The 25,106-nt window shown below is 41.1% G+C and overlaps 1 protein-coding gene across 1 annotated transcript in view; it reads right to left on the reverse strand.

Moving 5' to 3' along the window:
• Window positions 1-5,822: 5,822 nt before the first annotated feature.
• Window positions 5,823-25,106, reverse strand: part of SPTBN5 (spectrin beta, non-erythrocytic 5) — a 100,497-nt gene continuing 81,213 nt past the window's right edge. Inside the window, 20 exon segments of the mRNA XM_013959456.2 lie at window positions 5,823-6,145; window positions 6,751-6,786; window positions 6,788-6,884; window positions 7,355-7,440; window positions 7,625-7,716; window positions 8,147-8,233; window positions 9,695-9,766; window positions 11,071-11,685; window positions 12,696-12,800; window positions 12,890-13,066; window positions 14,079-14,268; window positions 15,787-16,004; window positions 16,545-16,700; window positions 17,911-18,105; window positions 18,852-19,056; window positions 19,670-19,866; window positions 20,258-20,470; window positions 23,324-23,510; window positions 23,683-23,939; window positions 24,831-24,968. Coding sequence (XP_013814910.2) covers window positions 5,971-6,145; window positions 6,751-6,786; window positions 6,788-6,884; window positions 7,355-7,440; window positions 7,625-7,716; window positions 8,147-8,233; window positions 9,695-9,766; window positions 11,071-11,685; window positions 12,696-12,800; window positions 12,890-13,066; window positions 14,079-14,268; window positions 15,787-16,004; window positions 16,545-16,700; window positions 17,911-18,105; window positions 18,852-19,056; window positions 19,670-19,866; window positions 20,258-20,470; window positions 23,324-23,510; window positions 23,683-23,939; window positions 24,831-24,968 — 3,498 coding nt within the window. The 3' untranslated portion in view covers window positions 5,823-5,970.

A 25,106-nucleotide genomic window follows, 5' to 3' on the forward strand; every position in this document is an offset into this window, starting at 1 on the left:
CCACTGGAAAATTAGTTAATACAAAGTAGAAAACTGCAACAAAGAGCAAGAAACACATGCTTCAGAACAAATAAAAAAAGGACAGAGTCTCAAGTCTTTGTTGGATGAGTAAGGACTTGAAACTTAATCTTCCACTTCTCAGGGAAGAGCCTTAGATGGCCTTACTTCTCACCTTTGTGCTTGGTAACTTTTCTTTGGCTCAGTGACAGAAGTAAAAATAAATAAGTAAATAAATAATATACCCGTGATTGCACCATACCTTAATGAGTGGAGTCTAAAATACAAATGCTTGCACCAATCGGTAAGTATTGAAATAAAAAGGGCTATGCAGGTCCCATCCCACACTGAAGGGGTTCAGCTGATCACTCTTTTCCCTTAGTCTCAGGAGCTGAGGCTAAGCCCTGTGCAGGAGGACTTGCAGCTGTATCTCAGGTGAGCATTCACACCAGCATGTTATTTTGAGGTTATTTTGAGCTCTGTCTTTCCTTTTGGGTCTGCTCTGCTTCACACTCACTGGTTTAAAAAGCTATTTCAGAATCAGAGAGCTGAAACTTGCTCTCTACTAACTCGGTGGAGGGGTGAGCCACAAGTGTTTGGTTTCTGGAAGAAAGCTCATGACCAGCTTTAATTGCATGCCTACCACTTTCACATTATTTATTATTATTCTACTTCTTAGCCATAAGGATTTAAGGGACACAAAAGTGAGAATCCCAGCTGAATCTTATTGCATATCAGAGCTGAGGCACAGAAAACACAAAGCCACCAGCTGTGCTGTCCTCTACACTTCTCTACGAGGCTAGGGCTTTCCCCTGAAAGAGCACTGACCATCTCAGTCCCATTCATGGCAGAGGAGCTACACTTTTAAACCTGCCCTAATTGGTGATTCTTCCCCCCTCTCCCCCCAAGAGAAAGAAGGAGTTTTACTCTGCACAGCTGCTAACAATTTCCAAGCATAGCATGTTGCTAACTCACCACTCGGATAGGGCCTCCTAGAAGAAAAGAGTGTGGTGTGGAGACAAACTGGTTTTGTGGAGGCGAAAGGAAAGGTGAGCTCTGTGATCTGAGGCTGCCAGCCTTCATTAGTAAGAGAAGCTGACGTAGTTATATATGGTAGCAAGCATCACGCTGCTTCTAAGTGTCTGCGTGAGTGTGTGTGTGTGCGCGCGCGCGGGGCTGGGGGAGTGCGTGCATGCTTGGCAGAGAGGCAAAAGGGAAAGAATAACATTCATCTCAAATCAAAACCTCCTGTTCCCCAAACCACCAAAGCTGTCTAACGTACAGGGTAGAAGCAATCATGCTAAATAGCATTTAGCACTATCAGCATTTTTAATTGGTTTCGGTTTTGTGCTATGCTGTCAGTAACGCTGGTAACGCGCGCAGGACTGGTCTGTGCTGGTCGGAGTCCTCCAGGCCACATGTGGGGCTTCCAGCACCCTGGCTGGGCCTGGGCACGAATTGGGGCAGCGGGGTGCACACTGCTCCACTTGCACATCTTCCCTTGGGAGGTAGTAAGGCTTAAGACATTGAGAGATGTTCTAGGGAAAACCATGATATTTGTAAACATTGAAGTTTAGGTAGGGTTCTGCTTTGTTTGGTTTTTTGAGGGGGTGTTTTGTGTGGGTGGGGGGGGGCAGAGGGCGTGGGCTTGCTGGCTTGCATCTACATAAGCTCTTTCATTTCTGCTGCCCAAAATCACTGGAAGAACCAAACCTGTCTCTCCTGGCTCTCATTCTCCCTGGCACTACACTTCCTCCCTTCCAAGCTACTGTAATTCACTCTGAGCAAAAGTTGTCATGAATTGTTCTTTTTGTGGGAACCCAGGATTGGAGCAACCACATACATCTAGTCCAGATTCCCCTGGCAAAAGTGTGTAATAAACAATCTTAGCATAGCCACACGGTTCCATATTCAAGGACACAAAGTTTTTCCTAGAGCCTCAGAACAATTTAATGTCCAGCATCAGAGGAGAGAGGAAGCTGGCAAGAGTCATCTCTCACAGAAGTGGCATGCAGCTTCTTATTATAGGCCTGCTATGGAAGAATTAGATATGATCCTATGTGACCAGGTCTCCTCTTAATGCTAATACCAATATATTCTATTCAGGCAGCAAGATACTTTGGGCAAGGATTTTAGCTTCTTGCTTCAAGCATGCACAACTGATTAATTGATATGAGTAATAAAAGTAGCATAAAACTGTAACTTTATGCGATGATAAATTATCAAACAGTATATGTTGCAGAGTGACAAATCCAGGCAGAACCTTAAAAGTGCCCAGGCCTATGGGAGCAGCAGTTTTAATAATGGCACTGACATAGGTAACAAAAAATATGTATATAATCCACATTCAGGGGATATAAACCAGTTCCTGAAAGCAGAAGAGTTGTTTGCAGGAGGGAAAAGGGGAGAAGTAAGTATCAAAGGACAGAGCACAATCAGGTTGGGTTGGAAAGCCAAACCAGGCTTCACGCCTGAGACATTGCTTCAGTTTGTTCCTAGCTGAATTCTGGTAGTCAGCACTGTTGGAAGATTTATGGTCAAAATAAGACTGGTAATTTTATCTTTGGTGCTCAGACTGAGCACACTATCCCCTTCTTTCTGGTGCATCTGGAGGGAGGTCCTTCCACTGCTGATGCACATCATGATGTGCATAGCCTGTCACCCTCTTTGGGGTTTCTGCTGGGAAAGCTTCTCTGGGGTAGCAGTGTCGAAATATCTCACACACACATCTCAGAGTAAGAGCCACATTTTCAAAAGTTACAGTGGCAGTTACTAGAGATTTTATTGAGCAATAGTAGCTTACGCCTTGTGGAAAGCAATGGCTTGTGCCTCTACAGTGTACTGTGCAGGGCTGGTGAGGACATGGGCCTTGAAATGTAACTTACGGGGAAGAGGAAATGAGATGTGCAGTGGTGGATAGGGACTGCATGGATGGGGTCCTTGTTTGGGATCATAGGACCCATGAGGCTTCTGCTTTGAAAGCTAGAATTGGTAAAAGCGTAAGGACCAAGCAATCCAGAGGTGATACCAGCAGGCCATGACGTCTGTCCTATTAGGAAAAATGCTGGAAGACCTACACTACAATATAAAGTGCTGTACACGCTGCACATAATTTACTAGTAAGCTCCAGGTTACCTGTGGGTGTGGATGCTTAGAAACCCAAAGCATTAATTTATTCTTCTGTTAACATTTGCGATAAGGCACTAAATGCTTACATATAACAATGCCAGGCTCCCCCTGCTCCATCCCTCTGGTAAATGACAAAAGAGATGTTTTCTTCTTTATTTACCCAGAAAACTGGTGAATGCAACACCTCTGAAAATGCTGCAGAAACTACCTTTGAAAATTGACCATGTATACCTTAGCACGATAGTTCTGCAAATGTGCCTTGATCTTAGTAGTCATACGTTCTAAGCCCCCCAAATTACAGCCCACCTAGGTTTGATAATCATTTCCATTTTTTATTGTTGAAAATGATTTACAGTGGAATAGCAGCAAGTGCATTGGTACATTGGCAGGTGGAGAAAGGGAGGTTTACAAAACTCAATAATTTAATCCTATGGTGTTTTGCATTTCTAATGTGTGAATCACTTTTGACAGGTTAAAGGTCTTCCCTGAAAGAATCTAGCAAGGCCTGAAGAGTTCATTTTATTAGGAAATAACTGCTCTCTTATTTGCATTCTTCCCAGGACTGACACTCAGGTGGTTGCCAAAGGATTTTGTCAGATCATGAGTGAGGTTAATGCTTATATCTATTGCTGTGACTTTGCAGAGTGCCATTCAGAGCACTACAGGCAAATCTATTACGCTGAAGCTCTGCACAGCTGAGTCAAGAAGTCCTTTACATGAACATCTCAAGGTAAAATAGGGCATGAAAATATTGTGAGATGAGACAAAGCACTGAGTGCAATAATCTTTCATCCATGGAGATTTGGGATCAAGTTGCAGTTATTCTTAGTCAAATCTCATCCAAGACCACAGTAACTCAATTTGGCATGACTGATGGTCCCTGAGAGTGAGGTATATACCCAACAGCCTCTAATTCCTTTCATTTGTGAATATTAATCTCTAACACTTTAAAGACTAAAGTCTTTCATAGGCCTGCAGCTCTGGCCAACTGGATTGTGACTGTTAAGTTTCTGAAAATGATGACAACTCTTTTCTGAAAATTGCTTCCATCATGATTATATGATCAGACCTTTCTCTCAGTGTGTACTTTTTTGACTTGTCACCTTGTTTCCAAGGCAACAGAGTGTTGTGAAGGGAAAGAGACCATCTTATCCAGAAAATACCTTCAGGTCGTGCTCTTATTTCACGGTAAAGAACTTTTTCAAGACATTTTTTTCTTTCTTTTTCTTCTCCTCCTTTCCATCAGGCTCTAGATCTTGTTTCATTGTGGTCAGTGGACTAGTATGGGTCCTTGTCTTCACACTTTGGGGCTCAGTCTTAGCCACTGAAAGGGAAATAGTAATACAGCATTGCTATTGGGATGGGGAATTTGGAATATGAGCTTCTCCTCACACCAGTAACATGCATGTGCATGTGCATGGGGGTGTGCGTGTGTTTGTGTGTGTCAAGAAGGTTCTGTCTAGTTCCCTGTAGGGAAAGACTCAGCAAAAGTGCAGAAATAGCTGGCTGACGCAACTGTGAGACTACTGCTCTATCATCTACGAAGAATTATGGTGGCTGAGGGAGGTCCCCAATGACTGATAAAGGCTAATGTTACAGCTTTTCAAGGAAAGGCAAGAAAAAGGACCTGGTGAACTACAGATGAGGCCAACAGCCTCACCTCAGCCCCGAGAAAGTTCTCTTGTGCATTTTCAAGCACACGAAGGAAAGAAGGTAATCAGAAACACCCAGCATGGATTTACCAAGGGGAAATCATGCTTGAACTATCTGATTGCCCTTTATGGTGAAATGACTGGATTCTGCCAGAGAACAGACTCCTATTGATGGGGGTCACTTGCCTTTAACAGAACTGCTGCTGCTGCATCATGCTGGGACTTTCAGCATGCACTGTGGGAAGAAAAATCTGGTAATTTTGTGCACACCTGACACACTCTTTAGTTGCAGAAATTTAAGAGTGAAAACAGCCAACAGTGTAATGAGAACAAGATGAGTCTTTGTACAGATAAACATACTAGAGGACATGATTTTTTCATTATCCCACGTATCCTCAAAAGACTGTCTCATATACTTTCTACTCAGTCCAGCTTCCTGGTAGGCTCATGTTAATGTAAAATCAACCTAGTTTTTAAGCTTTCCCAGAGGTGTGGTCAGGTTTGTAGACTTCCTCCTTGGCATCCTGCTTTTCCTCTCCTTTTACACTGAGACACTGATTGTTCATGCATAATTTTAGTTTTAGAGTCCATTAAAAATGAATAACTTTACAGTTTTTTTTTTTTCCTGGTAACTTGATCCAGAAAGAATTGGCAAACAGTTATGAAATAGCTGGCTAATATATTGTAAAAATGAAAGATTCTAGAGGCTACAAAACACTGCAGAAATTATATAACAAATGTACCCTAAGAGACCTCTACTTCTGTGATGTACAGACTGCACAACCCTCTTCTTTTGAATCTTATCCGTTGATATTGGCAAATCTACCTGCAGGTGGCTGCTGTTCAGTCACAGCTTGCACTTTGCTCTCTGCTCAGTGCTCTCCATTTCCATCCCATAGGGTCACTTCACTTGAGCTGTCTGACTCAGAGGTCCCTTTGATCTTTCATTAGGTAACTTGGAGTAGATACTTGTTGGTACATCCTAGGTGATATGATGAATGATGGAGGCATTGTATCCACAAAAGTATACCAGAGGCAGCCATGTTTAACTATATTTAAAGGCTTTACTAGATTTAATAGGTAATTAAAATAAGTTCCAAGGAAGTGATTAAGTTAAAATGTATCAGTACATTTCCAGAGGGCTGGGTTAAGATAGTAGTGCTGAAGGGTCTGATATTCATTGGGGCAAATGTCATTTTTCTCTTCCTGCTTCTAGCAGAGATAGAGGCAGATTTTTTTTATTACCACTTTGTTCTGGTCTCAGTGTGGTGATGGAGGCTTGTGTTACTGCAGTCCCGTCTTCCTTAAAATCTCTGGAAAATTCTGCAGGCTCTTTTTCCGGTTTGATTTTGAAGGAAGGTGTTCTCCTATCAACAATGAGCACCACCAGAAAATCAGGGATAATCTGGATGAATTTAAGTCACTATGTTTATGTAAGAACTTTGTTAGACATCTAGCTCAGCACCAAAAATCCACCTGGCAGAGGGACTATGATTTCACATCATAGTCTGTAAGATTCCTACAGACCTCAAATGCAACTGATTTATACTATGGACTAAATTTTCTGACAGGGACAGTGGCTGTATTTTCAATGCCTGTGTTTGGATTCTCAAAATGACCTTTGAGGAAAGTATTCAGACAGTCTAACTTTAGGCAACTGATTTGGCTCATTAAGATAGAAGGCTGGGTTTCTTTTGGCCCCTACTGGAGAGAATATTCAGAGGAAAACCCAAGGCACCTATTTTAGACTCCTGCTCTGACTCCCTTATCTACTGGAGCCAGTTTCTTTCTGTTGAGCATGTACGCAACCCAGCCTTCAGTTCAGATGCTCCATTTTGGTAACTCTGTGGCCTGGGATAGGTGATACAAATATTCCTCGGCAATTATTTGGGCAATCTTACTCTGCAGGTGATTGCTACCTAAATACAAACAACAGTAATATCTGTTCAGCCTTGAAGCGCAGAGACCTTACCTCAGGAGCGAGCTTTTGATGGTTAGTCTTTCAGCAGTCTCTTTCTGGAAAGCCCCACAATCTTGTCTGAGAGGTCTCTGTGTTTGGAACGAAAGGCTGCACCTTTGCCCTGGAGTCTGGTCTGTTACTGTGTCCTGCAGAGTGTCAAAGAACAACAATAAAAACCTTCTGAAGTAGAGCTAGAGGCAACCTGCTATTTCTGGGTCCATAACAAATTTGTCTGAACACCAGGTATCTTTGTGTCCTGACACCCTTTCTAGTATGCCACTGCCTGTTGAGGTGTCTAAAATGAGAGCTAGATTTGGAGGAAAAGCTGTTGATCAAGAGCCAAAGCAACTCTTTATTAAAAGGATGGAAACAGCCTTTGGGCAAGGCCCCTCCCCGGGAATAACGATGCCAGCCACACTATAACTGATAAGCTGATTTTCAAGTCACCCTGAATATTCTCCTGTCAGGTCATTACCTTGCAAGGTGACTTGTGGACTGCTGTCTAACAGAGGCAAAAAGGACAGCTCAGGAAACACCAGAATATTTCATTCTCTTCCCCTTCTACACCATCACTTGCTAACAACACAGTTCATTCTTGAAGGAAGTGAGAACCTACCTATATTATTCTGTAGTGATTGCAGCCAGTCCTCCATCAGCTGTTGAGAAGGTGCTGCAAAGAAATACTCTGCCCCATCTCTCAGCCTGTAAATAAGGACAGGAGGAGAGGCATTCCAGTTAGTCTTACCTTATACCTTCCTGTCTTTATGAGTGGTGCAAGCACTGCACGACATTTCAGCTATGTCTCTTAGCAACAGTCTTAGGTGACTGCAAGTAAATGCAGTCATACAGAAGAGCTTTTATTAGCGCACTTCTCTATATGACTTACCGTAACATGAAGGTGTTCTCTTTCCTGACGTACTTTGTCAACCTCTCCCATGTGGCACCAGCAATGTTGAGAGACAGAAGTGTGGATACATTCTGAAGGAAGATGAAATTATAATAGAATGTTTTCTGTGTCTTTCTCCTAGGATTCAATACTATTCCAACTTGCAGGCTGACTACACACCCCCACTACCTTTTTCTGCTTCTGAAATTACAACTACAATCACTGAATAGGAAGAAGGGTGAAGGAACAATGGAGTGTTACATTGTATCTTGAAGGCAATTCTTGAATAAGATACTTCTTTTAAAGAACATGTTTGAAAAACTTCTGAAAGCTTATTTTTCAGTCTTATGGTTGGTATCCATGGAACAATTGTTGGATTTGACCCAACTACCATTTGAAAGATTACTAATTAGCTCTAGTCCCAAACCAAACCAATGTAACTCTGATTTATTTATTTTTTAAATTCTATTTTAAATAGGGAAACACAGAGAGATTACTAGAAAGATTCAGAAAAGAAATTACCTTAGAGGCTTCTTTTTCATCATTATAGAAATCAAGTTTGAGCCCATCAAGTTTTACATAGAAGGATTTCCAAGATCTTGAGCTTGGCTACATGAATAGAAACAATGATAAAATCCAATTAATAGCTACATATTTAATTACAGTAGTGAAATCTTCTGTATGCATCTTCCACAGGGAGCCAGGAGCTGCCCAGATTATGATCACAGAAGCTCATGATTTTCTCCTAGAAAAACAGAGTCTGCTGTAGTTAATGGGGTGGGTGATTCAGCAATGGGCTCTTTGTGAGCCAGGACAACAAATGACGTAACATGGCATAAGCAAGCTCTACACCATGTTGTGATCAGCGACATCTTTGAGAAAAGATGGATTATCAAAGTTGTGTCTATTTCTGGTCACTGAAACTCCACTTTATTTCTCCAGCTGCTGGAACATTGGCCTTCGCTTGCTGGTCATATTCTAGTTTTGGTCCAGATATGGTTTCATTCTAATGTGGCTGCTAAATTCTTCTTCACTTCCTAAACTATCCCCTGTGAAATGCTCCTGAACACTGTGCAAAAGCAGCTGCTATTTCCTATCCCAACTGTGTAGCAGTAAAAGGTTAGCCTTGCGCCATGGGATCCTTCTGGATGAAAGATCCTATTACTTATATATATTTCCTGTTTTGTTATGCCAGTAAATCAAGCTGACTTATTTGGTGTGTCAGAGAGAAGGAAGAAGAAAATCCTAAGGAAGATATGTCATGGTTTTTCTTTGTTGGTGAGATGGTAGTGCAGTAACACAGCAAACTTAATTCAATGTATCTGGAACAGAGGAATAACTAATTCTGCTTCCAGATGATGAAATTCAGTATGGATTTTCATTTTTTTTAAGAGTTCTTGCAAGTTAAAAGTTTTAGAGGAAGAAATAGTCTGTGGGACAAACAATCCAGGACAACCTATTTGCATGCCATACCTAGGCAAGCACTCAGATGTCTACATACTTGTGGTGAATATTAGAAAATTTCCTGCCCTGTTATGAACATTATCCTACTGAACTGAAGCCATATGCTTTACCAGGATGAGAACTTAGACTTCAGTTTCCTTCAGCCCTGGATTAAACAAACTACTTCTTCCACCCACTACCCAAAGATGAACTGAAACCTTAGTTCTATTCTAGTACAGTTAGAAATTATAAGCCTTGGAAACATTGGACTGGGGGCTTTCACTGCTGACAAACCATCACACGCCAATATAGGGTCTTGATGCTTTTTGAAGGGGAATGTAATTAACTGTCATACAGTCCAGGTTCTGTTAATAAATCCATCAAATGTAGACTGACCCTGTACTGCATGATTCCCCTGACAGGCAAAAATTCCATTGTCTTTCTGCTAAGGACGAGATCAAGTACTGCTGAAGTCAGTGGAGACTTCTTTGTGGTTTTTAGTGGGAACTGAATTAAGCCCACAGTCCTGAACTTCCCTTCAGCAAGAGTTTATCTTGAGGAAGTCACACTCCGGACTATAATTCAAGGAAAGATGAATTAACTCAGGGTGAGGGCTTTTGTTTCTACCTGGTGTCTTCCCGGAAGGAGCTGGTCTCTCTTTTCGAGGAATCCCTCCATGCGATGGAGACTTGCAGAAACCTGCGACACAGAAGGACGTTACTGTTTAACTATAGAGGAGCCCTTAAATATGTGTTAGAATTTCTGAAGCTATTTCTAGATATATTCCACACAGAGGAACTGATCTCTGCTGTCTCTAAGCCTTTACGTTCACAGCACATCTAGCAATCCTCTCTAGATTGCAGTCACATCTCTGATTTACTACCTAAATGAAGATAATTCATGTTCACTTAGAACAATTTTCTCATGGAATGTCCTCTGTCACAGTGTATTAATTAAAGGTTTCTTTTGTAATCGAGTTGTTTGCTTAGCTGGAGCAACACCCCATTATGAGGTGTAAATGAACATGACTGTACTGAACAAGGTATATTCTCATATTGTTTGCAAGGGGCAGACCTGACCCCCTCACAATACAAGTACTATGTCTGTTTGCTATCCAAACATTGTGAAATCAAGAGCCATTCAAGGACTTGACTGTGATACCATATGATAAAAACTACCACAAGAGAAAACCAAAATTTCTTAATTTTGAATGTTATTTTTATATGATTGAAAACAATTTACAATGTAAATGGCCAGTTATTTATAACACCCAGGCAATAAATGCTGAGTTATACCAATGTATAGCTTTGTACTGGTACACTTGGATATGTGACAAACACATTCCTCTCAAAGTGAAAGAGAGGAAGAGAACAACTTTCATCTGTCCATGAGTTGACAGTGCATTCCCTGCCAGGGTGAGCAAAAGCAAACATGGACACACCTGCCAAAGGGGGCGCCAGGCAGGCCGACATGGTGCAAGACAGAGAGCCGGCAGCAGAGGCACCTGCAGAGCAGCAGCTCCTAACTCCTGCCTCTCCCTGACTTCTCTATTCAGTGGATGCTGAGACCCACCACCTCATGTAGAGGCAAGATGTCACATGTAAATCAGCAGTGTCTTTCTCTTTGTGAGGCAGCATTTTCTGGCTCTTTTTTAAGTGTTCTGCTGAGCACCCACTACCATGAATAACCTCTAATTTGGGAAAGAAAAACACAGACCAACACTGTTGTCTAGCCCTAGTCTATAGAAGTGAGCAAATTAAAAACACTTAAGTTATGCCTAGCTGGTTAAGGCAACTGTCTTTCTAGAAAATATATTGGCTCTGCAAAGGCACATTAAATGTTCTTGCCCTTTGGATCCATGAGGGAATCCATTGAAAGGACCACTGTACAGTGCTTTTTGTGACTTTCTTACAGAACTTCCTATATTCTGCTATTTTAACTAGCACATGGTAGCATGAGACACAGGTTTTGTGAGGACAGAGTCAGAAATCCTCAGGACTTACAGAAGATGCATTCTCTAATCTCTCCTGAGAGGAGCCAGACAGCAGTAAGTTTGGTGATTTATCTTGTGACATTTGACCAGGCTCAGGTGGAGTTGCCACTACTTTTGTCTGCAGGTCAGAGAAGGAGGACCCTCTAGCATTTTTTTCTTGGGGTGATAAAAGGCCTGGGGAATATGATTCCAACAAACTGCTGCTGCATTGCTGGTTTGTGAGAATAGGAGATAAAGGAGAGGTTAGAGAGCTGTGACTTTCCAAAGATGTAGCTTGTGGACCCATTGGCTTTGGTGTAGGTGGAGAGATAATCTCACTGAGCCTCCTCTCAGCTTTCATCTCTGTTTTGGTGCTGCCCAGCACCTCTGGGACTCCTCCAGGACCGAATGGTTGAAAAGCCGACGGAGACTTCTCGATGGGGGAGAAAATAGTTTCAAGGGGAGCTCTCAAGGCCAGGGTGGGTAAGGGCACAGGTGGCAGTGGCTTTGTGCTCTTTATCACTCTTGGCAATGGACTCCTTTTGTCAGATGGCTTTCTTTTCAGAGAGGGAACCCGTATGATTTTGCCTTTATTCTTTGGATCATTCTCTTCTGTGTCAGTTTGCTTCAGAAGATTCATCTCCCTCTGTAGGACACAAATATTACACTTGTGAAATTACCTGTGAGGGTGCACTTACGGGTACTTACCTAAAAATATTTTATTTTAAGCAAGAAAAAACTGGCACTGACTTTAAAGGACTGTACCTCCACTAGCATTTTTAGAGTTAGAATTGAACTTAATTGCTATGCTAAGTGTTATTTTACCAACTATGAACATTGGTGGGAATTAATCTCAAATACAGTGAATCCCAGCCCTTTCTATGATCTTTAGAGGTTGCGACTTTAATAACCTCCAGAGAAATTGTGCCTCTGTATTGTGGCACTGCTTGCTTTAAGTCTACTGTAGGAACAATGAGTATCCAGGAATATTCTCATGGAAAATTTTAAGAAGGAGGACCTCTGTCCCTTCATTTAACCAATCTGCAAAAACACAGAGCAAAAGGCAGACTCAAACTCTTTTTCAACTGAATGCCAAATACAAATGCTATGTTTGCTGGTTATTTCAGGTAAATGTTTTGAAGAAGAATTGAGAGAGGATCTGGGAGGCTGACTGAATATTTTAGTTACTGAACATGATCCATTGTAGAACTATGATGCCAGAAAGAAAAAGGCCTATTTCTGCCTCAGTCTCTCTTTGCTTTCAGCCCCTTGGTATCCTCCAGCACTGCTAGGGGACTGCAGCTACTTGTTGAAATTCTGAGTGTATCAAATGTCTCTCTATCCTCTTTGTAATAGTGAGGGATCACCCTGTTCCTCACACAGCAGCACATGCTATACTACGCAGCCTCTTTGCTGCTCCTGGAAGACAAAGCTTCCACTTTTCCCCTAGAGCTTTTGCAGGCTACTTGGACTCTACTGACCTACAGACAGCTCTTATTTTCTCAGCTGCTGTTTCCAGTAGCTCAGCTTTGGAATTCATCTCCTCCGTCTCACCATAGGAGTTCATTCTGTCAAGGGATGACTGAGCCCCAAACATCTAAGGAGCCAGGTCATCCTGTGACAACATCCTGCCTCATATACAACTCTACTTCTCACCTTAGTTTTCCTGTTGAGCTGAGCAAATTTCTCCTCCTGAGCTGCAAGCATCTTCTCAAAATCCTGGTGTTTCTTCAGTAGTTCCTCTACTTCAGACACTGAATCCTGAGTGGAAAAATCAACAACAGATACAGAAGTTAAGCCTGAGATTTTTCAGACTTACGCATTCTATTCAGCCAAATGGTGGTACTCACCCCATAGCTAGGATCTGAAAGAAAGCTCTCCTTGGCAGCCAGCCATGCTTCTGCTTGTTCTAGCTCTCTCCGGAGCAACTGAATCTCCCAGTTTTCTTCATACAGCTCTTTCCTCATGTCCCAGCTCTCCTTTACCTTCTTCATCAGCTCTGACAGCTCTAACAATTTTTCTTCAATCTAGAAAAATAACATTTGTAATGCCAGCAGGTGAAAGATACAGTCAGACTATCTTTTGAGATTCAAATAACATGTACTCTGACCTTCAGACAAAATGACCTATAGATAATTTTGTGATGCTAACATAATTTAGAAAGGAAATCTGAGTCCTCATTTTGCTTAGCTGGATTCATTTATTCTCCACCTTATATAGCTATACTTTATAATTTTATGCATATTCTGCATGCTGTGTGACCAATATTCTGCTATATGCTTTCCCATGGTCAAATTTTATACCCAGACAATTTGTATTATGGAACTAAAGGGAACCCAGAAGACTCAACAAATTTATGCTTTTATGGCATGGAGACAATGGAAATTCTTAAATTGTTGAAAACCCACTGATTCTCTTTGCAATGGAAGTAATGTAATCTTGCATACATTCTGAAGATGTTTTTAACTGTGATCTCTGGATCCACTGACAGTCTCAAGACAAGTTTGGGGTCATAGCAAAGGTCAAAATCTACAGTTACATAGATAAGAGGATCACAGTAGTTTTAAAGTTAACTTATTCCTCCTTCTAAAATTTCTGAAGAATTGCATATTTTCTGTTGTTCTTATAGACCTCACCCCACCCTATATTTGATCTGCATTGTGATGTATTTTATCCTACTTCTTGTGTAGTTAAATGCTAAAAACTTATTTGTGTGGCACATCTTTTCTGTGGAACAGCAATATCTCCTACTCCCCCGCACAGCTATAATCCATGCAGTGACTACTCTTCCTTTTATGGTTAGCTTCAAAAATCAGTTTTTAGAGGCGTGAGGAAGCACTTTAAAAGGTGCTTTCCTTTTTCATAGGTCTCAAGAAGCGAGAGACAAATCTATAAATCTGTGATGCCTTTGAATTGCAAAAGTTCTTCTGAAAACTTACTGAAAGCTATTTTGCTATACTGCAACTGGGCATCCGCCCATTTCATATGTCTTCTTAGTTCACTCTTGTTTGTAAAATATTTAACCCATCATCAACACACCTCCGCAGACATGAAATGTCCATTCTTCATCAGGTCATCTCCTGCCCGCTGCATTTCTTCATATTTTAGCCACTGCTTCTCTATCTCACGCTTGTATTCCTCATGATGCTTGATAAGCAGTTCAGCTCCCAGGACATCATTTGCCAGTTCCTCAGATATCACTAGTGCATGCATCTCATTGGCCCAAGCCCTACAGAGCAGAGTCAAAAAGGAAAAAATGGAAGGAATCTGAACCCTCTGGCTATCTAGGAATGCATACATCCCATGGATGTGGACATATGTATACAGACTTTTATTTGACCATGAAAGATATGAATATACAAATACATTTGTGTAGGCTAACCCACACATTTATGGATTTTTTATAACCTTCTATAATATTCCCACTGATGTTGCAATACATAGACTGTTAGATAAGCAGCTGCAGCATCTCTACATACTGAAGTGACAAACATTTAAATCCTTAGAAGGAACTCCTGTAACTGCAGAAGCATAGGCTGTACACACTCATAGAACTTTTATACAGGAACATACAGACTTTCAGATGCCCATGTAACCTTATTGCCATGCATAAAAGCACTTTATACACATACAGAGCACTCATGCAAAACAGCCTACTGACATATTTTTAAGGAAAAGTTTGTATTCCTGGGCACAAGCCTCAACTGGCATGAACCAATGCATCTTGATTTACCTGAGCTTTGGATCTATTCTTTAGCATTACAAGTGCCCAATAGTCAGTGGTAACCATTTCACTGTCTTTCGATTTCTACTCCTGCAATGGATTAACCCTTTCATTCACTTCATTGATTCTGAAATTCCCGTATTTCTATTCCCGTAGTCTATGAGAAACGCTGTTCAAAAATTCATGGTGAATGTATCAATTTTGATGAAAATGCCATTAAAATGATAAAATGTAGTATTTTAATAATGTTGGTCTGCCACTTTCAGTAAAGACTATTTGCATCCATTATTTCAACTTTTACATTAGACCTCTGCTTATAGATATGTTGGCATGGTTGATTTAATCAAAATGAGATGTTTTAGTTCAACTTAATTTTTTGAAAGATGTTTGTAGATGCTTTTAACATTCAGCCTTTTGTTCTAATTCAGATTAAAAAAGAAAAATGAAAAAAAAAAAGGAATTTCCCAGCAACTGATTTACTACAAAATGTTGACACCTAATAAAAATGGACAGGAGAGTGTGCACATATGGGTAATAGTATTTAAAAAAATGTGCCCAAACCACTTGCAGCACTTGAGCAAGTACTAATCTGTTCTAGGAGATTGTCTTTAATGTAGTTGCTTTGACTCTAATAAAAGCACATAATTTACTTGAATATCTAGAAGAGACTTCCCCATCTTCCAAAAGAATCAACAATGTTTTTGACTGGAATTGTGAGACTACCAAAACTATCTGGAGTGCCTGAATTCTCCAAAACTTTAAAGGAAATAGTCTAAAAATGTGGGTCTATCATGCACACTGTGCTGGAGCAGAGTGGCATGGTCTCTTCTGCCGTGTGATAAATTCTGTTGAGTATTGTCAAGAAGATGCATTGTGTTATTATTATTCAAAGAAATTCATAATCAAGCTTCATAACACCTGGGACAGGAGTCAAACCATCCACAAGTGTAAGATGATAGAAAACTCCAGGAGGGAAAGACAAGAAGTCAGGCCCACTGCCAAATGCAAGGGGCCCACACATACATCAGCTCTCTGCAGTCATTGAAGTAGAGCTGGACTTGTTCTGCCTGGCTCAGTCTCGCCTTCCTCTCCAGGAATTTCTGGCCCAGGTTTTCCCAGCACTCATCCACATCTGTGAGTCTCTCCATAATGTTTTCTTTGACTTGAGGGTAGGTGCGGCTGAGGTGCCAAGCCTCTCCCCGAATCCGCTCCAGCTCTTTCATGATGGCTTCTAGATCTCTCTGGAACACAGACAGAACTGACTGTAAGATCAGGTCTCTATTTACATGGAGAGATTATCAAAAGCATATTTTAAAGATGGTGCCTATTTTTTCTATCCACTGATTGCACAAAGGTTGGAACTATGACACTATCAGGTCTTTTCCTCTCAGTTTCCTCCTAGTAGTGCCTGTAAACATTCATCATCAAACACAAAAGAAGCTTCTTTAGATGCAACACACTGATTATTTTGACAAGCACGGACCTGAATTCTCTTCTTTCATTTCAGATGACACCTTTGCAATTACAACAACAATTTTTGAATAAACTTTAGAAGAGAAGCTCATCTTGAGAAATAAAAGTAATAATAATATAATATCACAACGGTAAAAGTAGGAGAAAAAGGCACCCTTGCTGTGAGGCACAATGGATTTTTCAGGATGGAATACATTTATCTTTTGTTGGCCTGCAAATGAGCCAGCCCAAAAGATTTCAAAATGTGCAGCAGTCACTTTTTTTTCATTTACATTTTTCTGCCACTGCTTCATGACAGATCTCTTTACCTCAACTCCCTCAAGCTGGCTGAGAAGTGTCTGTACACCTGGAAGGTCATATCCATAATCTTCTATGTCCACCACCGCCTCTTTCTCCTGCATCCAGCCCTTTACTTCATCCACATCGTGATCATACTGATGAACTTGCTGGGCTGCTCTTAGGTTCTGGAATAAAGAAACAATTTACTGGTAATATGATATATCATGTCTGCAGTGTAAAAATAGGCAACCCTAATGTCATATCCTCATGCAGTACAGACTGAACAAGTGGAGGAATGAAACACCTTCCCAATGAAAGTAATCTAAAAGAGGTATCCAACCTAACCTAGTTTCCCAAGTTCTCTATGTCAATGAAAAGAAACAGATGTCTCTCTAGAGCAATTTATCCCTACCTAAGATGAATGATCAAGATGGAGAGCATGAACTGCCCTTTATAGATACCTCTCTTGACTGCAGAAAGAGTCCTAGAAAACTTGCTTGGGACAGAGGCCTACATTTCAAACTGTAAAAATAAGGTGAGTTAGGTGAAAATTAGGGTTTCTGAGATGAGAGGATTAAAACAGTTCTAATACATTTTACATTCAGATTTCACATTAAAAACAATTGTCAAGCATAACTGCTGCTAACACACAATAGTGGACTTCAGCTAATTTGTATGCAAAATGTCAGTATGTAACAGTAACTGAAAGAGTTGAGGACATCCAACATTTTACAATCTCCTTAAAGCAAACACCCACATCAAGTTCAATATGTCCTCTCTTCTTTGCATTTCCAAATAGATCTGTGGCTGCAGTTTCACAGGATGAGGTGAGCTGATTTAACAGTCAACTGCTGCCAAAAGTCAGAGGTTTCGGCTCTTTGCCCTCTACCACCTTATCTCCCATTCTCTTTCTTTGACTTCAGCTCACTAACCCAGCAAACAAATCTGGGTATTTTTTTGCTGGTTCAATGAGCTGAAGTAGTTGAAGAAAGAGTCTAGTCAGTGCCAGAGCTGGGACAAGGGTGGGACTGCACAGCCAGGAGTAAAGCAGGAGGGAGGGCAGAGTAAAGAAGGAGGGTAAGGAGGATACGGAGAGTGAAACTTCCTCCTGTTAGTTGTCATAAACCATTAGATTGGTTTAGCTTTTCAGGAAACTGGAGGTTGCAGTGAATTTAGGAAAACAGAATATTTCTAGGCTGATACATATCTTTCAAAAATAAACCTTGCCAGGGTACGAAGTGGCTATAAAGAGAAACAGGCCAAGAAAGAAAAGAATATACTCATCACTCTTACAAACCTTGTGTTTTAACATTAACAATGCACTGGCTTGAGAAAGAAGGCCACAGGAAAATGCAGGGAATTCAATGCCTCACCAGCTTTTCATGTATTTCCTACCTCTGTCCTTGTCTGGATGGCATGGCATAGTTTCTCCCACATTTCATTGATTTGCTTTGTTCTCTTCTGGATAACTTCTGTCTTGCTGTGGTCCTCTTTCTCCAGTTTAGATGCTAATTCATTTAGGGAAAGAACTTTGGAATGTCCCAGAGGTTTCACCTCATTTATGAAATCTTTAAACTTTTTCTCCAACACCTACAGGATAAAGGAGGGGACGTGGACTTAGACAAAAGAATTTCTGCCTACCTCTTTTACAGAGGCAAAAGGAATCACTTTCTCCCTACCGTAGAACAAAAAAGCTATGTATTGCAAACTATAAGCACAAACCACTTGAAAAACTGAAATGGTCTAGAGTCAGAAGAAAACATCTATTGTTATGATTACTCAACAACTTATGCCACAGAGAAGAAAATTACCTACATCCTGACAGACGGAGATGTTGCCAAACATAACCAGTTTAGCTTGTCCACATATGTAATAGCTGTTGAAAGCATTAATTCGCTGAACTGGGGAGTGGATACTGTGAAGTATACCTCTCTGCGCAATGTACTCTGAGGAGAAATTCATGCTTGAAATCTGCAGCTCTTCAGCTGCTGGTGTGAATGGTCCATCTTAGTGTTTTCCACTGACAGTGTTGTAAGACTGTGGCCAAATGATTAGGTCCTGACACGTTAAAAATTAGGGCCATAAGTGAAGTGTGGTGACCTCACCTTATCCCCAGAAAAAGACAATTTTCGGGCGAACCTACCTTTTCCATTGGAGAACGCTACTTCAGAGACCCCTGCACAAGCAGGCAGAAACCAGTCTCAGTGCCTGCTGCAGAGAGCACTGTTTTGCTCAGTTTGTGCCACTGTAACATGCTTCACTGTCACTAGCTACACAAAAAAATAGAGCAAAAATATTTCTGCTTTGCCACACATGACCTTTTCTTTTTTTTTTACCTCAGCATCATCCAAGTCCTGCCCATAGTCATCGGACTCTGCCACAGACTGTTTACTGGAAAGCCAGGCTTCCACCAGCTGGAATTCTCTTTCAAACTGATACAGCTGGAATTGTTCTTGCAGACGTTTTCTCTGTGTCTCAGCCTTCTGTAGGAGAGACTGATAGTCTGCTAGGATCCCCTGGAGCTTTGAAAGTATAGCTGGACTGCAAAGAACAAAAATCAGAAGTATGTCTTTGCCTTAGTGTTATTTTTGAACACCATCTTTTCTGACAGGTTGAATTTGCAACACCTTCAAAATATAGAAGAGACCAGATATCATTATGGGGTGAGTTATGCCAGGACATGAAAACCAGGTAGTTCAGGAAATTAAAGTATCTTGCATGAATGGCTGCTCTTTTCAACTCCTCCCCAGATATAAAAGCAAATTGGCAATGAAAAGCAATGAAATGTCAAGAATATCAGTTTCCTTTCCCAAGCACGGTGCTTTCTGAACCTTTATATTAAATGACAACTAGATGACAGTTCCTGGGAATAGATAGTAGACAAAGAAGCTGATCTGCAATATCTGGCCTGTTGTTGAAAAACAACAGTCATGAAAAGAATAGAACAATCATCGTTTTTTTTTTTAATCTTTTTTTTTTGGTGGGGGGGAGGGGATTGGAGTGTGTGATGGTGGTGAAGGAGGGATTGATGTCCCCTGAAGTCATATTTCTGAATGAGCCACCAAACAGCTTCTTAAGGCTGAATTTCTCAATATTTGCCTTTCTTGGGCATTTTTGTTAGATCTGGAACAGAAGCCTGTTTTCACTTTCCTACCTCTCTGGGTTGTCTTTGTTTATTAAGCCGGTGCCCGTCTCCTGTACTTTCTCAATCCGGGGCCTGAAACCCTCCATGTCCAGCTTAGTAGCTTCAAGTTTACGAAGTAAAGCCTGGGTGGATTCTTCATTCTTCCCATAATCGGAGGTCTCCAAGATGAAGCTCCTCTCTGCCAGCCAGGCCTCCACCTCCAGTAGCTGTATGAAATATAGTGATGAGCATGAACACAGCTATTATTTAGGTCACAACAAAGAAAACTGGAAAGCAGTGATGCCCAAAGAGAAACAGCAGTGAGAATAGAAAGCATCTAGGGAGCCTGTCTGTAATAAAATCTAGAAGATGTTATTCCAGAAACTACTAATCCCAGTAACTAATCCCAGTAGTTATGGTTACATGTTTATCCCTCACTGCAGTTCCTAGGGAAAATAGCTCTTATTTCTCCACTGTATCCATGCTTACCAGATATGAAAAATCAGAACAGTATTAATTTTGCTCCTATCTCAAGACTTTCAGACACTCAGCAATATAGGTATCTGGTCCTTTAAGCAAATAAAGACCAAATGAAAAATTTTCATGAATCATCCTTACCTCAGTAAGGTACTGATGGGCCTCATATGATTGCATGAGCCTCTGTCTCCTCCCCTGAGCCTCTGCCTTCAAGTTTTCTACAGATGTCTCCAGCTCCTTCAGATGCTCCATAATCTTGTGGGAGGCTGAGTGGCCTCCCCTTACCAGTTTCTGTCCTGTACTGAGCACCACTTTGGTCAAAGCATCCCGACTATTTATCTCATTCTCCAAAATCTGAAAAGAGTAAAATGACAAACCAAAAATAAAAGCCATGGAGATTTTTCTACGAGGTAATGTAGTCCTGTATTTCCATTACAAATCTGTTTTCTGAGTGAATACTCACAGTAGAGTGGAGGTTTTTTGGGGTGAAGGAGCATTTACAGAAATCAAATCTAGCCACAAAGTTCGCACCCTGCTGTGTACCCTCCTCAGAGTGTGGAGGGAAGAGATTCTAACCACAAGCCTCTTATCAGTAGACAGCACTGAAACATACATACCCACTTTCATCCACATTTCACCGTGCTTCTTGAATTAAAATGTTTCTAAGGAAGGACAATCAATTCACCTGCTAAACAGTATTTATCCCTTCCCAGCCCCATTCTAGGCGATGCAGCTTTGCATAACAACCATATAACCATTGTAAACACTGTGGGAACATGTACTAGCAGGCAGCCAAGAGCACAGTAGCAGGAGAAGCAAACCGCTTGAACCAACTCTCAAAGACTTTCTTTGAAACTAGTTTTTGAAGCCTTGTAGATTTGCTAAACCACACGCATACCTCCATATACTCCCTTGGGTGGTCTTTGCTTGGGTGAACAAGGACCGAGTCTTCGACTTGGTTCATTCCACAGCTAACTAAGCCTGAGGTCCTTGTGCACAAAGCAAGCCCCAGCATTTTACAACTGTTCTATTTATTTTCAGAGCTATGAAACAGGCAGTTTCAGAGTTAGACTGCAGTGCTATCTTATGTAGAAGAGACACCCTCTGGAGACAGGAGCTATTCTTTCAACTTAACTATCAGATCACTTGGCTGCAAAAGAGGGGAGCTCTGATTCTAATCTTGCCTTTAACTTCCCCCCATTAATTTCAGGACAGCTACTATGTTGTTAAAAAGTGACACCATGTCTGAACCCAGCAGAACAGAATCCAGTGGCAAAGATTATAAAACAGCTTGTACTGTGTATTAATAATAAGCTGGCAATATGAAGAAAACTTTGTGATTGAGCATTTAGGAACTTATTTTCACAGTTCCTCATTTATATCCACTGGATTAAAAAAAAAAAGTGTGGAAGGCACTGTGCTTCCAAACCAAGCAGCTGTGCTTGTACTTGCTTTGTTTGCATGTGAACACATTTTTGCAAGACACAGTAATTTTTTAGGTTGATACATTTCATGCACAACAACTTTTGTGGTAACAAAACAAGGGCTGAATTTTGCAAATCTGACTAATTAAGGCAAACAATAGATGGTGGAGCTAACAGTATATTGAATTATAGACTGATATCTTACCTCTGACATGTTCCCTTGTAAGCCAAAGTAAAAAAAAAAAGGTGTAGCAACTCTAGCTACTGAAAGATTCTGAATTCAAAACTTATATTTTAATCCTGCTTCTAGGAGAATATGAAGCAAAATGGCAGGAAGCATTGGCCTTTGATTCTGCACTGGTATTACAGCCTATTTCCCCCATTTTCACAAATTATTGAAATATTTTGAAATCTGGCCAATTAACACAAAGATCATTGCAGCCTAAAGCAGTATATCCACAGTTCCCTCAGTTATCCCAAATGCTTTCTCAGATAAATCCAGCTCAAACATTCCTTCTTTCCATCAGTTTAATCTACTTCCCCACCATGTCAATCAGCTCATATTTTTAGGAGTAATTACAGGCATAATAACGTTCATACTTTCAGTGATGATGAAACAAGCCTTTTGTTCTTACTGCCTATTCTCAAAGCCACCAACTGCATCTCAATATTCAGAATATTTACAAATAACTATTCACAACATTCCCATGGGTTTTACTCAGGACTATTCTGGAAGATGCATTTAAAACCATTTTATCATTCTTCATTAAGTTGTAAGCACACCTAGGATAAAACTTTTTAAGAGACTTCATCCCTGTCCTAGTGTATGACCTGTACCAGTCTTGACTTTTTACCCTGGAGACTTTCAGAATTTTTTGTGAGTTTAGATTTTTATTTCTAGACATGCATCAGATTGCACCAAATATCTGTGCCAAATATTTGTGTATGTACATATATATTTTCACCTTATAAAATCTTCTGCCTTTCCCAGCCCTTTGCAGATTGCACAGATTTTTCCCCAGAGGCATTTGATGTCCCACTTAAATGAGCTGCCCTTTGCTAACACTAAATACCAAGAGTGTCTGAAAACTTCTAGCAGGAGCTTTTTTTTCTTCCACCTCATGTGTTTGCAAAGGGACAGTGCTTTTTACTCAAAAACAATTAGAAAGGCAGCTGCTGTTTTGTTGGTATTCGAGGTGACAGCGTTCCAGGCACTACTGTCTCTGATGGCCCATCTGAACCTTGCAGAATAACTCAGCAGCTATCTTGAAAGCTATTGCTAGAATGAAGGTTGGCTCAAAATCATAATATCCTGTTAACTCCCTCCCTCCAGAGTAGGAAAAGATGTTTCTCTGAGAGCTCATCCTGAGACATCTGAACAATGAGCATGCTTGGATGCACTTATCGAGCTTGAAAGCACATTTTATTAGGACATCTGTTGCCAAAGAAGCTATACCAGCATGCACAACAGCTTGTAAAAACTATTTCATATTGCGGCTCTAGGATTTGAAACTCAGTTGTTTGCAGAAAGAGCTAATGTATCCACAGCATATGGTGTGCTACTTAGAGCATTGCAGTGCTAAGCAGCATGGAGTCCCAGGTGTTGCCAAGTCATGGACACATCCTATAAAAAAATGTCATAAATATCAGACCAGAATAAGAGTTATTCCTGGCATCATGACTCCTGTTAGCCAAAGCACAGCAGATGAGGTTTGCCAAACAGGTGAATTCCATGTTCTCTCTTTGATTCTGAAGACTGAGAATGGTTTTCACATTACATTACCTCGTGCTTTTCTTGTAGACTCTGAACAGTTGCTAGGGATTGGCCATAATCCCTGGAAGAAGCCACTGGGAGTTTCTCACGAACCCAGGCCAACTCCTCATCAACATCTCGGAATAACTGGTACTGAAGTCTGCTTGCCTCCAAACTCCCACGTCTCTCCTGCAGTGGATCACGTAGACTTTTGTATCTGCAGATTTTAAAGGGAATCCAATGAGGACAACAGAGTGATAGTGAACTAATATGAAATGGTCTTTTCAAAATGATGTGGAAAAGAAAAGAAATAAAAGAGGATGTAGGGAAAAAAAAGGCTGAGAAAAATAGGATAAAAATGGCAGGAGACAGGCCAGGCACTCACATACCTCTGCACCAGTTGATCTACCCTGTCTTCAAGCTCATCAGCAAGGAAATGTTTCTCCTGCTGAAATTCCTGAGCTGTGGTCACAAGCTCTTGCAGCCGGTCCCTATGGCCAGCGATATCTGCCTCCAGTTCCTCTTGTTTCTTCAGATGACTGTTCAAAACCACCAGATCATTGCTACTATATGGTGCCTTTAGCTCATTTTCCACATCTTCCAACCATTTCTCCATATCCTCTACACTCCGCTGGAAATGAAGGGCCTGGGGACAAGCAGAAAGGAAAGGTTAATTAAATCTTTAGGATCTATAATATAATATAAAATCTCAGTCACCTTCAAGAAGGATTACACACCCAGTGCAGGGAAACTTTCTGGTGCTCAATGACCTCTCCCCAGGTGTGATGGTGGTACAAATGAAGAAGAGAATTCAGTCAGAGCAAACACAAGAACAGATGCAGAGAACATCTGAGCTAATCCTACCTAGGTTGCACAAATATTACTGATGGACACAATACTTAAAAAGGAAGCCATTTTAAAAGGGGAGCTCTATTTTATACGTACAAGGTGTTTGATTGCTCATGTAAAGCTCACAAGGAGGAAAGTCATGTGACTGGGAAGAGCTAGAAGAATGGAAAGCAGCTGTGGGCTTCTTTCTCACTTGTGTTAGAGGAAAGATGCCACTGGGACAGATCCAGAGAGTTGACAGATGCAGTGGGTGAACATATTTCCCCTCAGTATCCCTCTCTGAAATCTCGACTCCAAACCAGCTGCAGAAAGCACAAGGGAACACAGTCTACAAATCATTTTCCTTCCCAGTCCTCCCACTATTTCCATTCAACCAGTTCATGCTTAGTAGTTTCTTTGCTCTAATGGTCTTGAGGAATCAAGTCTGACTGTATCAACTGACACACTAGTAGATGAGACTGTGCATCAAGGCAACCATGATATCTCCGGAAATGACACCAAGTCCCAACCACTGGCATCTCTGTATTACAGAATGGTTGAGGTTGGAAGGGACCTCTGGAGATCATCTAGTCCAACCCCCCCTGCTCAAGCAGGGTCACCTAGAGCACTTTGCACAGGATCGCATCCAGGCGGGTTTTGAATATCTCCAGAGAAGGAGACTCCACAGCCTCTCTGGGCAACCTGTTACCTTGTACGCATCTTGAAGCTTGACCCGTTTATCCTGGCAGCTTGCTAGCAGTTCATCCCATAGCTCTTCCATTTCTTGCAATCTGGACTGAATGGCCTCAGGGGCATAGTGCCTCTCACGGAGCATCTTCTCCCCTTCCTACAGCAAAGAGAATTGTCAGAGCTTTCTTTCTTTGCTGAATATGTGAGAATATATCACATTTGCCTCAATAACAAATTCTATTGGCACTGCTAGGCAAAGGGCCAGCTGCAGCTGTCACTTCCTGACATAACATAA

This window comes from Apteryx mantelli, chromosome 4 (genome assembly GCF_036417845.1).
Source record: "Apteryx mantelli isolate bAptMan1 chromosome 4, bAptMan1.hap1, whole genome shotgun sequence".
NCBI classification, from domain to species: domain Eukaryota; kingdom Metazoa; phylum Chordata; class Aves; order Apterygiformes; family Apterygidae; genus Apteryx; species Apteryx mantelli.